We start from the raw sequence: 15,335 nt of genomic DNA, 5'->3' as shown, positions 1-15,335 counted from the left end.
TTCTCCAACTTTCCTGAATGGTGACATCTTATACAGCTGTAGTACAATATCCAAACCAGAAAACTGACAATGGCACATTACTGTTACTAGGCTACAGGTTTTATTACTCTCACCATTTGTTTTACCTGCATTCATTTGTGTGTGTATGAGGGGTGCCTATAGTTCTATGAAATTTTATCCCTTGTGTAGATTAAGATAATCACCACCACAATTAAGAGACAATACTGTTTAACACACACCTCTTTGTATTCATGACCCCCATCCCTTTCTCCTGACAACCACTAATCTGTTTTCCATCTCTATAATTTTTTTATTTCTAGAATGTTACATAAGTGAAATCATATAGTATGTAACATATTAAGAATGATATTTTACTCTAAATATAATATCCTTGAAGTTCTTGTAGTTTGTGATTCATTCTTATCCCTCTGTTATATTCCTATATAAGGATGTGTCTGTTCAACCATTCACCCAATGAAAGACATTTGAGTTGTTTCTAGCATTTTGCTATTATGAATAGGGGTGCTATGAGCATTTGTGTAAAAGTTTGTATGTGATTTATGTTTTTCTGTATTAAATGCCCAAGAGTGTGATTGATGAGTTTTTTTATAAGTGCACGTTTAGTTTTATCAGAAACTGCTGAACTATTTTCCAGAGGGAATGTACTGTTTTACATTTCCTCCAGTAATGTGTGATAGGCAGCAGATTTCTCATCAGAATCCATGGAAGATAAAGGAAGTAGTACAACATCTTTAAAACAGTGAAATAAAAGAACTGTTACCTAAATTCCCTATCTAGTGAAAATATCCTTCAGGAATGAAGGGTAAATACATTCTTATGAAAAGGAAAACTAAGATAAATTTGTCACTAGCAGATCTACTTGTAAAGAATGGCTAGGGCCGGCCGAGTGGCTCAGTTGGTTAAGAGCTTACTCAAGAGTGCGAGCTCTGAGCAACAGCGGTTCAATTCCTGGCCTGAGCTGAGCTGAGCTGCTGCTGAGCTACCAACAGGTGGCAGGAGGGCTCAGCCTAACAACAACAACAAAAAAGAATGGCTAAAGAAAGTTATCTAAAGACATTATATCAAAAGAAGGCTTAGAACTTCAGAAAGAGAAGAACAGTAGAATGGGTAATAATAGAGTTATATATATTATTCTTTTCATGAGTTGAGGCAAAAATTATATCATCTGATGTGATGATGAACATATGTTTTAGAAATATTTAAGACTTAAAGTAAAGAGTTCTTAACTTGATACCAAAAGCATTATCCATAAAAAGAAAAATTGATAAATTGGATCTCATCAAAATTTAATGCATTTCCTCTGCCAAAATCCTGTTTAGAAGATGGAAGAATAAGCTACAGACTGAGAGAAAATATTTGCAAACATGTCCAAAAAAGGACTGGTACCTAGAATATATAAAGAACTCTCAAAACTCAACAGAAAAATAACACCACATAAGAAACAGGCAAAAGTCACACATAGACATTTCACTGAAGAGGATATACAGATGGTAAATAAGCACATAAAGAGATGTTCAACATTACCACTAGCAAAATGCAAATTAAAACCACAATGGGAAGCTCCGCATACCTATCCAAATACCTAATTTTTCTTTTAAATGCTGGGGAGGATGTGGAGAAATTGGGTGACTCCTATACGCCTTGTGAGAGTGCAAAATGGTGAGGTTCCCCTGGAAAACAATTTGGCATTCCTTATAAAACTAAAGATTCAATTACCATACAACTCAGCAATTGCACTCTTATCTCTGAGATGTGAAAACTATGTTCACAGAAACACTTTCATAGCAGTTTTATTCATAATAGCCATAAACTGAAAAGAACTGAGACGCCCTTCTATAGGTGAATAAACAACCTGTGGTATATCGTTACCATGGAATGCTAATTAGCAATAAAAGGAACAAACTATCACCATAAACAAACACTTAGATGAATCTTAAGAGAATTAGACAGATTGACAATATCAGTATGTAACATACTGTATAATTTTATTTATATAACATTCTTGAAATGACAAAATTACTTAGATGGAAAACACATCTGAGGTTGCCAGGGATTGAAATTTGGGAAGGGAGGTGGTCGTGACTATAAAAGAGTAGCAGAAAGGATCCTTGTAATGATGAAACTGTTTTGTGTTTTGAATATTAGAGGTCGAAACACAAACCTGAACATGTGATAAAATTGCATGGGACTAAAACACACATTCACACACACACGAATACATATAAAGATTTCTAAGTCTGAATAAAATTGATAGATTTTATCAATGTCAGTTTCCTGTTGTAATGTTCCACTGTAGTTACCGTTGGGGAAGACTAGCTAAAGAGTACATGGAATATCTCTGTATTATTTCTTACAACTGTATGTGGATTTACAATTACCTGAAAATAAATAATTTAATTAAAAAAATATTTAAGGCTTAAATTTTAAAAAGTGGGGAAGTGAATTGAGCTTCATAAAAATTTAAAAATTTTGTGCTCCATATGTACCATCAAGAAAGTTTAGAGACAACACGCTAAAGGGGAGAAAATATTTGGAAATCATATTTTTGATAAGCGACTGGTATCTAGAATATAGAAAGAACTCATACAACTGAATAATAAAAATATAAATAAACTAATTTGAAAATGAGCAAAGGATTTGAATAGACATTTTTTTTCTGGAAAAGATATACCAATGGCCAATAAGCAGAAATGAGAGCTTTTCTCTCATTTGCTGCTGGGGAGAGGGGGAATGTAAAATTGTTCAGCTGCTTTGGAAAAAAGAGTTACAATACAACTCAGCAGTTTATCTCCTAGGTATATACCCCTACAAAATGAAAATATATGTCGACGTAAATACTTGTACATGGATGTTCATAGCAGTATTATTCATAATAGCCAAAAAGTAGGAGCAACCCAAGTGTACATCAACTGGTCAAAAAGATGGATAAATAAAACGTGGTATACACATACAATGTAATATTATTTAGCAATGAAAAGAAATGAAGCACTTATTCATGCTACAGTATGGATGAACATTGAAGATATTACGCTAAGTAAAAGAAGCCAGCCACAAAAGAACACATATTGTATGATTATATTTATATAAAATGTCCAGAGTAGGCAAGTCTATGCAAAAGGGAGAATAAATTATTGGTTGCCTAGGGTTGGGAGTTTAGAGGGAATGGGGAAATGGGGGATGACTGTTTATGGTTATGGGAGATTTTTTGGGCGATGAAGATGTTCTACATTTGATTGTGGTGATAGTTGCACAAGTCTGTGAATATACCATAAATCCTAAAGCAAACCCTTAGTATATTTATCAAACTTGGTTTAAACGCATTCCCCGAGACTGGCCCCATAAGACTTCTTTTGGTTGTTTTTCTCACCTAACATTTTCGAGTCAAATGGAACAATAAAAAAGAAAGATGAGAAAAACAATTTATAATGCATATTTTCCCCCTAAATGTGATAAAATATACATAACATAAGATTTGTCATTGAACTATTTTTAAGTTTACAATTCAGTGGCATTAAGCACATTCACAGTTTTGTACAACCATCACTATTCATTTCCAGACCTTTTTCATCATCTGTACTCATTCAATAACAACTCCCCATCCCCCTGTCCCCACAGTTCCTGGCGACCATCATTCTACTTCTGTCTCCAGTAGAGTGCCTATAAGTATAACAGCATACAAAACAAAGTGTTGAAAGGATGTGGAGAAATTGGAAACCTCATACTTTACTGGTGGAAATACAAAATGATATAGTTACTTTGGAAAACAATTTTTCATTTACTTAAAAAGTTCAGCATACATGTACCATATGACTGAGCAAACCCATTTTTAGGTATCTATCTGCTTAAGGGACATAAAAACATGTTCACAAAAAGACGTGTGTGCAGGTATTCATAACAGCATTAGGCATAGTAGCAATCAACTGGAAATAATCCAATTTGCCAAGAATGGGTGGGTGAACCTTTTGCTGTAGTACCTCCATACAACTCAGCAATGTAAAGAAACGAATGATCCCTGAAAGCACATGGTAGAAATAAAAAAGTATATAAGTGAAAGAAAATAAAAGATAAATTGCATGACTCTATTTACATGAATATTTTTAGAAAAGCAAGAGATCGCCTGGGGTTCGGGGTTGGAGATCTATAAAGTCATGAAGAAGTTTTGGGGATGATGGAAGTATTATTAAATCTAGATTGTAGTAATGGTTACACAACTGTATATATTTACTAAGCATTACTGACATATATTTATAAAATGGGTGATTTGTATGTTTAAATTTACTGATGATTGGGGAATGACTCCCAGCTATGGTGAAGAGGTAAGCAAATCTGTTCCCCAGACAATAAGTACGTTACTGGACAGAATGTTAAAAAATAACTGCAGGCGTACCTGGGAGATATTGTGGGTTTGGTTCCATAACACTACAATAAAGTGGATATTGCAATAAAGCAAGTCACATGAATTTTTTGATTTCCCAGTGCATGTAAAAGTTATGTTTACACTCTACTGTAGTCTGTTGAGTGTGCAATAGCATTATGTCTAAAAAAACAATGTACATACCTTAATTTGAAAATACTTCATTGCTAAAAAATGCTAGTGATGATCTGAGCCTTCAGTAAATTATAATCTTTTTGCTGGTGGAGGGTCTTACCTTCAATTTGTAAACCAAGAACAACAAAAAACCCCCCTGCAATATCTGTGAAGCACAATAAAGCAAAGTGCAATAAAATGAAGCATACCTGTATTGGCGGCCTCTAGAAATTGAGCAAAAGCTAACAATGAAGTGATAGGCATGTAGGAGTATTCATGAAAAGATGCTCGAACTTGACTATCAATAATAGGAGAGAGTGGCCTCGCTTGAGGCTGCCCTGACATTTGTCTGGAGCTTGGTGAGCGTGACAGCTTTACCTCTAATATATGGCTGTTGGTGTTTAACTTGTTATGTTGTTTTTCCTTGTTCTTTTCCAATCATGAGCAAGAATTTTCCAGCAGGTCATAATACAATAAGAACTATGTGTTTCTTACTGCTCTATGTAGCTGATTTTATGCTTTTTGTTTTTTTTGTGAACCTACATTTCAAGAAATTATTGTCTCTGTCATCTACAGTCAAGTTAACCGACTGTTTTTAGAGTTTATGTGATTGACCTGCTGGGGTAATATTATATCTTTTCCTCATTCCCAAAGTGGCATTCTCACCTTATATTGACAAGGATAACCTTCTAGTATAGTGAAAGCGTGTTATTTGGTCAGGGAGATTGTGGTGTAGCTATGTGTATCTTCAGGCTCAGTAATTGGTAAGTAAAGGGTAACTTCCATTTGCTTTCCTTTTGTAAAGGTGCTTGTGAGTGAGGATTCGGACAGTGATGGGATCGTGGCCCACTTCCCGGCTCATGAAAAACCAGTTTGCTGTATGGCTTTTAATACAAGTGGTATGTCTTTTTTTTGTTTTGCCATTTATATCATGGGTTTTCAATTTATTTTTTTAGAAATGGAAAATATGAAATATGGAATCTGGCTTTTTAAAAAAATTTAAAATTTACTGGGGTGACAGTGGTTAGTAAAATTACATAGGTTGCAGGTGTATAATTCTGTAATACTTCTATATATCACATTGTGTGTTCACCACCCAGAGTCAGTTCTCCTTCCATCACCATGTATTTGACCCTGTTTATCCTCATCTAATATGTGTCATTGTATATCAAAAAAGTAAGTAGTCTTCAGAAAATGGTTATTGAATGAATGAGTTTATAGTAAATATTTAGATACCTTCTTTTTAGTTTTTATTAAATTTATTGGGGTGATGCTGGTTAGTAAAATTATATCAGTTTCAAGTGTACAATTCTATATCACATCATCTATATATTGCACTGAGATACACTTGAAACATTAGTTTTAACTCTCAATAACGTGGGGATTGAATGGCAGCAGTAGGTAAACAGTGCTGTTGAGTTGCATTTATTTCTGTATTGTGAGTATTATTAAGCCAAGAACTTCAATATTCCAAACTTCATATTTACTCATATGTATGTAAATAGCATTTTCTTTGTAACTTCAAGTTTCTTTTTAACCCTGTAACATTTTATAACCTAGTTTACTTGTATTTTTTTCTGTGTGAATATGTGTGTGTGTGTGTGTGTGTGTGTGTGTGTGTGTGTGTGTGTGTGTGTGTGTGTTTTTTAGCTGAGCCATCCTGCTACCTGTTGGCAGCTCAGCGGCTGCTCAGCTCGGGCTGGACTTGAATCGCTGTTGCTCAGAGCTCAAACTCTTGAGCGAGCTCTTAACCAACTGAGCCACTCAGCCGGCCCTCTTGGTTGTTCTTAATGCATTTGATAAGGAGATATGTTATAGCAATGTGGAATGCCCTATTACTTTTCATTTTTTTCTCCAAGATTTTTATTATAAAAAGTTTCAAACATAAAAATAGATTTAAAAGATAATATAGTAATGACCCGTGTACCACCAACTCGATTAAATAGGTGTTCACAATTTAATATATACTATATTAAATATATAAATAATATAATATATATGTATGTGTATTTTGCATAACCATTTGAATATAAGTTACATATAAGATAGCATTTCACCCACTGCAAATGAACTATGCATTTCCTAAGAATAAGGACTTTCTCCTACATACCAAATATTATATTTTAGTTCAGAAAATTAACACATTATATTATTTAATATCCAAGGCATAACTTAAAATTCCCCAGTTCTCTCACTGCTTCAAACTGAGATCTAATTAAAGTTCAGTTCTTACATTTTATGGCTCTTTAGTTCCTTTTAATTCAACATAGAACTTCTACCTTTTCGTTTTTGTGGTGTCCAGACCAGTTACCTTATGCAAATTCTGCATTTGTCATATTTTTTCATTATAATAATGTTTTCTTTATTCCCTAAAGAGGCTTTTAAATACATTCAGGCTATAAGGATTTTTTTTAACTTCATAAGTATTGCTGTCTACATCATTTCATCCCAGCAGGAGACACATGACATCAGGTTGTCTTGCTATTTATGAGAATATGTCTGATCATATGGAGAAGTTAGTGACCCATCCGGTGTTTGATATTGAAGATAGGTTTCTCTTGTGGAGATTAGCAAGTAATCTGCAGAGTGTTATTTTGACCTCATTTCTGAAACAACTTTTTACTTAGTAGTTTTGTTACACTGAGGGCTGTGTAACAAAATTTTATTTTTCTAATTCTATTGTATTTTCTCCATCGATTATCTGCTATTCCATATATATATATATATTTCCATATATATTTCCATATATATGAGAGGAAACTTTTATATAACATATGTATTATGTTATATATAATTAATCATATTAATAATATGTAACCTAATAATATATAATTAATATAATTAATTATATATAATATATTATATAAAAGAGTTTTCTGTTATCAACCAGGAGTGAACCACATTTTTCTGGTGTGTGAAAGGCAGAGTCAATGCTTAATTCTTTCCCTTTAGTTACCAATTTTCATAGTTAGGAATCGGTTTAATGCTTTCAGTGGTGGAATTCCACCCCAGTGGAGTTAAGTTTTAAAATACTTGATTTCTAAATAAAAGCTAAAATTGCTCTTTTGCTTTTAGAGCTGAAAGAGTTTTCATAAACTTACAATCTTTTCAGATCTTATTTCTGTGGCTGATAAATCTGAAGAGACTGCCATTTTTCTCTTATTCTGCAGAAATGATCCCATTAGTTAAAACTGATGGAAAGACCCATCTTCCCCTTCGTTTCATCTTTTCAAATAAAGAATGATGGTTAGAGGAAAATATAGAGTACTTTGAATAATCTTCCTTTTAATATCTTAGTCATTTTTGATAGCAAGATTTTTGTAGTGATTGTTGATCAGTACAATTGATTTAATTAATGAAGACAAAGATTTATTGGAGTGCTCTGAACGTTGTGGGAATTAAGTTAAATTTGAAGAAACAGTCTGAAAGTTATGTCCCCTACAGCACTCCACTTGGAGTAACCAGTATGACTCATTTTGATACTCCACCTGCTATGTCAAATCTCCTTTGTATTAATGTATATTTCATATTACCATAGTCAGAGTGCTTCAGACACTGGAAGCTGTATTTTTTCCTGTCTATGACTTTCCATTATAATAAGAACATGTTGTTTAACTTAAACAATGTTGTAGTGATCGCTATCATTGTGTAGCAATTAATTCTGGAAAGCCAGAGTTTTTTCCTGTGGTTTCATAGTTTTGATCTACATTCACCATTTTATTTCTTTTTTTTTTTTAAAGATTTTTTTATTGGGGAATTGGGGGGAGGGGAACAGCATTGGGGAATTGGGAAAGGGGAACAGAAACAGACAGGTAGACAAATTGCTGTTTTTGTTCTTCAGTCTAGTTGTGGAGGACGTCAATTCACTGGCCCATGTGGGTATGATCATTGTGCTCTTCCCCGGTGAGGCAATCGTTTGTCGGTCATTGGTTGGCCGCTCACAGCGGCTGGCGGCTGCTCATGCTGGCTGCCAGCCACTCACATAGCTCACGGCAGCCCACTGCAGCCCCGCTGCAGCCTACACCTTTGCCGGCCATTCACAGCAGCCCAGCTCCAGGTCGAGCTGTTGTTCATCATCTTAGCTGTAGAGGGCAGTGTCACTGGCCCTCAATGTGGGATCTGAACCACAGCCCTGCTGCTCAGAGCTGGCTCTCTCAAGCGAGCTCTTAACCAGCTGAGCCACTTGGCCGGCCCACCATTTTATTTCGATTTGAACTCCCAATTTGTGTTTTTATGATAAGATTAAACATTTTTATATTTATACCTACTTTTTTGCATTCATGGAACACTAGTTGTATAACTATATAATTTATCTTGCAGAAATAATTTCTTTAAATATTTGTTTCCCTAGCTAACCTCTGAGTTCTAGTTTATGTTAGGGTTCACTCTTGGTGTATATAGTCTATGGGTTTTGACAAACATATAATGACATGTGCCCACTTTTATAGTGCTGTATAGAATAGTTTCACTGTCCTAAGAATCCCCTTTGCTCTGCCTGTTCATCCCTGTCTCCTTCAACCCCTGACAACCACTGATCCTTTTACTGTTTCCATAGTTTCAGTTTTTCCATAATGTCATATATTGGAAACTACACAGTATGTAGCCATTTCATATTGGCTTCTTTCACTTACTAATACACATTTAAGGCTCCTCCATGTCTTTTCATTGCCTTTCTTGCTCATTTCTCTTTAGCACTGAAAATAATATCCCATTATATGGACATACTATAGTTTATTTGCCATTGTATATCTTCTTTGTTGAAGTGTCTGTTCAGATCTTTTGTCCATTTTTAAATTGGCTTATTTGTTTTTTTATTGTTGAATTTTCAGGGTTCTTTGTGTATTTTGGATAACAGTCCTAAATCAGATATGTGTTTTATAAATATTTTCTCCCAGTATGTGGCATGTCTTCTCATCGTCTCAAAAGTGTTTTGTTTTTGTTTTTGTTTTAAAGATTTTTATTGGGGAATTGGGGGGATGGGAACAGTGCTGGGGAATTGGGGGAAGGGGAACAGACAAGTTGCTGTCGTTTTATTCTTCAGTCTAGTTGTGGAGGACGTTGTTTCACTGGCCCAAGTTGGCACCATCATTGTGCTCTTCCCAGGGGAGGCAGATCAGTCACTGGCTTCTGGACGGCTGCTCACTGCGGCTGCTGGCCGCTCACGCTGGCTGCTGGCTACATACGGTAGCCCATGGCAACCCACTGCAGCAGGGGCTGCAGCCTACGCTGTTGCTGGCGACTCACGGCAGCCCAGCTCCAGGTTGAGCTGTTGTTCAGCATCTTAGCTGTGGAGGGTAGTGTCACTGGCCCTCTTATGTGGGATCCGAACCGGGGCCCTCTGGCGACACAAGCCAGTTCTTAACCATTGCGCCACTCGGCTGGCCCTTGAAAGTGTTTTTGAAGATCAGAAATATTTAATTTTAATGAAGTCCAGCTTATCAATTATGTCTTTCATGGATTGTTCCTTTGGTGTATATGTAACATTTTAATACATTAATTGACATTCTTCTGTCATATTTTTAATTCAGTCTCACGTTGAATCTTGTAATTTCTTGGAGGGAAGATAATTTTATGAGAACTATTTTATGAGTTTTAGGATCTCTTACATTTCTTCTGGAATCTAAATCAAGGCTTCTTGATCTGAGTCCAAGATCTGAGAGGTCCATGGATAGAACTCAGAGAGTATGTGAACTTAGAAAGGAAAAAACATTCCATCTTTATTTTCTCCAATCTCTAAAGAAAATTTCTTTCACTTACAAATATTTACAATAAACCACGGAAATACTAGCTTTATACCTGAGTTTGTGAGCAATAAAAATAATGGGTATTTTAATTTCATTTCTATGTTATATCTAGTATTCTCTACATATTGCTATGGTTCAAAATTGTGTGGGCCGGCTGACTGGCTCAGTTGGTTAAGAGTGCGAGCTCTGAGCAACAGGGTCGCTGGTTCGATTCCCACATGGGCCAGTGAGCTGCACCCTGAGCTGAGCTGCCAATAGGTGGCAGGATGGCTCAGCTGGTGAGAGCACATGCTCCTAACAACAAGGTTGCCGGTTCTACTCCTGCATGGGATGGTGGACTACGCTCACCCACAACTAAGATTGAACACAGCATCTTGAGTGACGAGGGGTGGCCAAACAAAATTATGATAGAGCCTATATTTTGATATATTAAGAAACACACATATTCTACTATACGTCAGTTTAAAAATCCTGCGTAGTTTCCTTTGACTTTTAAAAAATATTGTTCAGAGAAAAAGGTTTCTAGGCCTCACCATATTGTTAAAACGGTTCATGGCACTAGAGCCCATTATCAAAAAGATTGATTGGTCCTTGGTAGGATTTCACCTATTTCAACTAAGCACATTGGAAGCTAGTTCTTTCACTTGAGACGCCATTTATATTGCCTGGCTTGGTCACGGTGATTCAGTTCCCCATCCATGGAGTCTGCTGGGGTGATAGGGACTTACTCCTTTGTGGAGTCAGGACAACCTGCGAGGAGATAACTATTAGCTCAGTCTTTGACTATTGGGGAAATTTCTTCAAGAGGAAGTCAGTTCTAAATTGGAACCTAAAAGATGATTAGCTAAGAAATAATGATTCAGAGTCTGGTATATAAATAAATATTAGTTGAATGAAAGAGGCAAGGAAAGTATTGCGCAGCTGACATAGAGTGTGAAGCAGAGTCTATATAGTAGACTGATCAGTTTATTATGTGGTGGATATATTTTTCAATGTGTCATCATTTCTGCAATATTTTATAAATGCTTTGTACCTGCTTAAATATTTGAATTAAATGGAGGTTTCATAACTCAACAACCACTCACAAAATTGGTTTGCAAAATCTTTTTATAGACGCTGGTAAGCAGAGATTTAATGCAATTGCTTACAGTTCATCTTGTTATTTACTGTTCAGCTCTGATTACTTTTACTCTTCAGAATATGACTGTTATTGCTTGAGAATGGCTCAAGTGTGTATATAAAATATTCAATTCTCAGTGATTTGAAAGCCTTGATCTTGTTTTGGTTTTTTTTAAAAGTTGATCAGTAGCTGAACAGCTTCTTAGTCTATGGCTGCCAGTTATTATTGAGCTCCTATCATTAGGTGACATTTTATTTAGTTTCTGTATCATATTTCTTGTTTTATCCTAACCATCCTGGACTGAGATATAAATACAAACATATGTAATATTTGAGGCAAGAGGCTGCTATGCTATTGTAAATGCATGGATACCTTAGTAGTTGTTATTTTCCCCTTTAGTTATTTATGTTATAGTTTATATTTCTTTTTTTTTTTTAATTGGGGAATTGGGGAGGGAGATCAGCCAAGTTGTTATTCTTCAATCTTAGTTGTGGAGGGTGCCAGTTGCCATCTGGCTGCAGCAGTTTGTGGCCTCTAAGCTCAAGGCGCTGTGTTACGATCTTAGTTGTGGGCAGGCGTAGCCACCATCCCATGTGGGTGTAGAACCAGCAGCCTTGTTGTTAAGAGCACGTTCTCTATCCACTGAGCCATCCGGGTGGCAGCTCAGCTCAAGGTGCCAAGTTCATTCTTAGTTGCGGGCAGGCAAAGCCCACTTTTGAATAGGCAGTCTTGTTGTTAGGAGCATGTGCTTTCACCAGCTGAGCCATTCTGCCACCTGTTGGCAGCTCAGGAAGTTCAGCTCGGGCACAGCATCACTGGCCCATGTGGGAATCGAACCGGCAGCCCTGTTGCTCAGAACTCACCCTCTTAAACTAACTCTTAACCAACTGAGCCACTTGTCCAGCCCTATGCTATAGTTTAAAATATATATATATATTTTGGGGAGATCAAATGATGTATTTTTTTTCCTTTTTTTTATTTATTTTTTATCGTTGATGTATTTTCTATCAATCTTTTTATAAGTCCTTTATAAATTTACTTATGTTATATAAGGAGGCAGTTTTCTGTTCTCTGGCTGAATTAGTTTTGTTAGCTTCTGAATCTTATTAATTGATATTTTGTACAAAGGTATATAATTTAAGTGGGCCTTCACACAGTACTTATGATATTTTAATTTAAATTGGCCTTTTTCAAAATATGACTTGTAGGCCCTCCAATAACACCCTCCAGTTTTCCTTATATGTATCCATACATATTTCTAAATTTATGTATATCAATAAGTTTTAACTATTTTGACTTTCTAATAATTCTCTATTTGGCTAAAGGCTTTTTCATGAAGAATGTAGTGTGGGCAACAATATTTTTATAAGTCTAAGGAAGTTTATTAAAAGCAAAAGCAAAATGAAACCTGCAAAAAGTTGATTGTTTCTTTACAAAATAACCCCAATCTTTCTCTAACCACTTTACCTGTGTAATCATTTTATAATTTTATTATACTCAAGAAGATAAATAAATTTCTTAGTCTTTTTTTTAGAGAGGCATATTTTTAGATGACAGAATTATTAAAATGTCCTGTACATCAACATTCAAGAACAAATCAGACTTGTTGTCCACCTCCTGAGAAATTTAGAAACAGTATAAAATGTACATGATGGAATAACACTGCAAAATGAATTAAGGAAAGGAGAAAACATAGGTTGTTTGAGTGGGTGGCATGCAGTTGGGTTTTGTATGGGACCCATTTTGAAAAGAAATTAAGGGATGCCATTAAATAAGAGTTGTGAAACTTTGAGTTCAGCAGCTGCATTCAGTTTGTTTTTCAGTTTCTCCTTCCCATTTTTGTTTATTAGCTGTGACTCCGAGTCCTGAATGAAAATAAATATTTTAATGGTAACATTTATGATTTGGTTAGAAGTGCTAGAGAGGCCTTCATGCTTAGATCTAGGCCGATTCAATATGGGTGGTATATGTTTGTTGCTTTCAGTTACTAAGGTACACAATGAGTAACATTTCCTAGGGTACTTAAAAAAATTAATACACTTTATTTTTTGAGCAGTGTTAGGTTCACAGCAAAATTGAGTGTGAAGTACAGAGAACCCCCACGTAACTCCCTCGTACTTTTGTTACAGTCTTGACTCTATATTGGCACATCATTATCACCCAAAGTCATCAGTTTACATTAAGGTTCACCTTGGTGTTTTATATTCTGTGGGTTTGGACAAATTAATATTGATATGCATCCACCATTGTGTTGTTATGTAGAATAGTTTCAATGCCCTAAATATTTTTCATCAAATTTAGGGCTTCTCAGTCATAATTTCTTTTCTTTTCTTTTTTTTTTTAATTAAAATGTCTTTTCAATTACATTTGACATTCAATATTATATTACTTTCAGATATACAGGATAATGGTTAGACATTTCTATAACTTCAGAGGTGATCCTCCCCATAAATCTAGTACCCACCTGGCACAATACATAGTTATTACAATATTATTGATTATATTTTCTGTGCTGTAGTTTACATCCCTGTGACTATTTTGTAACTACCAGTTTGTACTTCATAAGTCTCTCCCTCTTTCACCCACCCCCCTCCCATCTTTGTCATTATTTCTTGAAACATTTTTTCTGCTTCTTTTTTCCTCTTCTGTCCTTTGGGGCTCCTGTCCCTGTCACTTATAGATACATTTCCTTGATGGTGTCCCACAGGTCTCAGAGGCTCTGTTAATCTTTCTTCATCTTCTTTTCCTCAAGCTGGGTAATCTCAGTTGATTTCTTCTGCCAGTTCAAACCTGCTGCTTGAGCCCCTCTATTGTAGTTTTCATTTCAGTTATTGTACTTTTCAACTCCAGAATTTCTATTTTTTTTCTTTTTTTATAATATTATCTTTTTATTTGTATCCTCTCCTTGGCAAATATTGTTTTCATACTTTTCTTTAATTCTCTATACATGGTTTGTCTGTATCCTTGCCAACATTTAGTATTTTCACCCTTTTTTAATTTTATATATATTGGCTCTAGGTCCTCTGTAAGATATGTGGTTTGGAACTCTGTTTTTCTTTGTGAGAAGTTTGTCTTTTTTATCTTTTTTAACAGGGTCTTTGCAGAGCTAATTTTTAAACTTTTTTGTCAAATCCGTTTTTGTTTTTTTCCTTTTATTAATCGTGTTTTTGTGTTCATGCCTAAGAAACAGTCACCAATCTGGGGCTTGAAGATTTTCTCCTATGTAATTTTCTATTGGGTTGTTGGAAAAGTCATGACATATTTTTTCTGTTTTTTGTTGCAAAACTGCGTCATGACTTTTCTGACAACCCAATAGTGTTATATTTTATATTTAAATCTATGATCCATTTTGGGTTATTTTTTTATGTAGTGTATCTATCAGGTTTAGGTTGTGGTTTATTTTATTTTATTTTTGCTTATGTATATCCATTGCTACTTCTTCATTTTTTCAAAAACACGATCCATCCTCCATTGAATTCCTTTTGAACTTTTATCAATCACCTGACATACTTCTTTGGGCTACTTCTGGGTTCTCTGATGCAGATAACCTCTTTTTGCTAGTTTCTCTTTTGGGAATATCTGTATTTTGCCCATAATTTAGAGGAATATTTCAACTAGATATGATAGTTTAATTGGACAGTTATTTATTTATTTTTTTCAGCAACTGTCCACTCTCTTTCTTTGTTTACAGCTTTTGGCATTATTAATCTGATTCTTGTGATTATTTGGGTATAGAGTTACACTTTTGTGGTGCAGCATTCTAACTGTGGCATCAGCTCAAATGGAGCCAGTGGAAGTTTTTCAAAAGGTTGTTGCATTCTCCTTACCTCACCTATTGTGGATGTCTCTCCCTCCTGCTTTTATGTGTGAGTTTTATTTGGGTCTTTTTATAGTGTACTTTCAAATAGATTCTTTTTTTTTT

General features: G+C 35.2%; 1 protein-coding gene across 12 annotated transcripts in view; it reads left to right on the top strand.

Moving 5' to 3' along the window:
* BCAS3 (BCAS3 microtubule associated cell migration factor) overlaps positions 1–15,335 on the top strand; it is a 574,404-nt gene that overhangs the window by 178,908 nt on the left and 380,161 nt on the right. For all 12 annotated transcript variants that reach the window (XM_019636670.1, XM_019636667.1, XM_019636663.1 and 9 more), the window contains exon 13: positions 5,355–5,448. In XM_019636670.1, the coding sequence (XP_019492215.1) occupies positions 5,355–5,448 (94 nt within the window). The remainder of the gene's footprint in view (positions 1–5,354; positions 5,449–15,335) is intronic.

The sequence above is a fragment of the Hipposideros armiger genome, unplaced genomic scaffold, assembly GCF_001890085.2.
Source record: "Hipposideros armiger isolate ML-2016 unplaced genomic scaffold, ASM189008v1 scaffold_29, whole genome shotgun sequence".
Classification (NCBI taxonomy): domain Eukaryota; kingdom Metazoa; phylum Chordata; class Mammalia; order Chiroptera; family Hipposideridae; genus Hipposideros; species Hipposideros armiger.
This window is presented reverse-complemented; position numbering and strand designations above follow the sequence as displayed.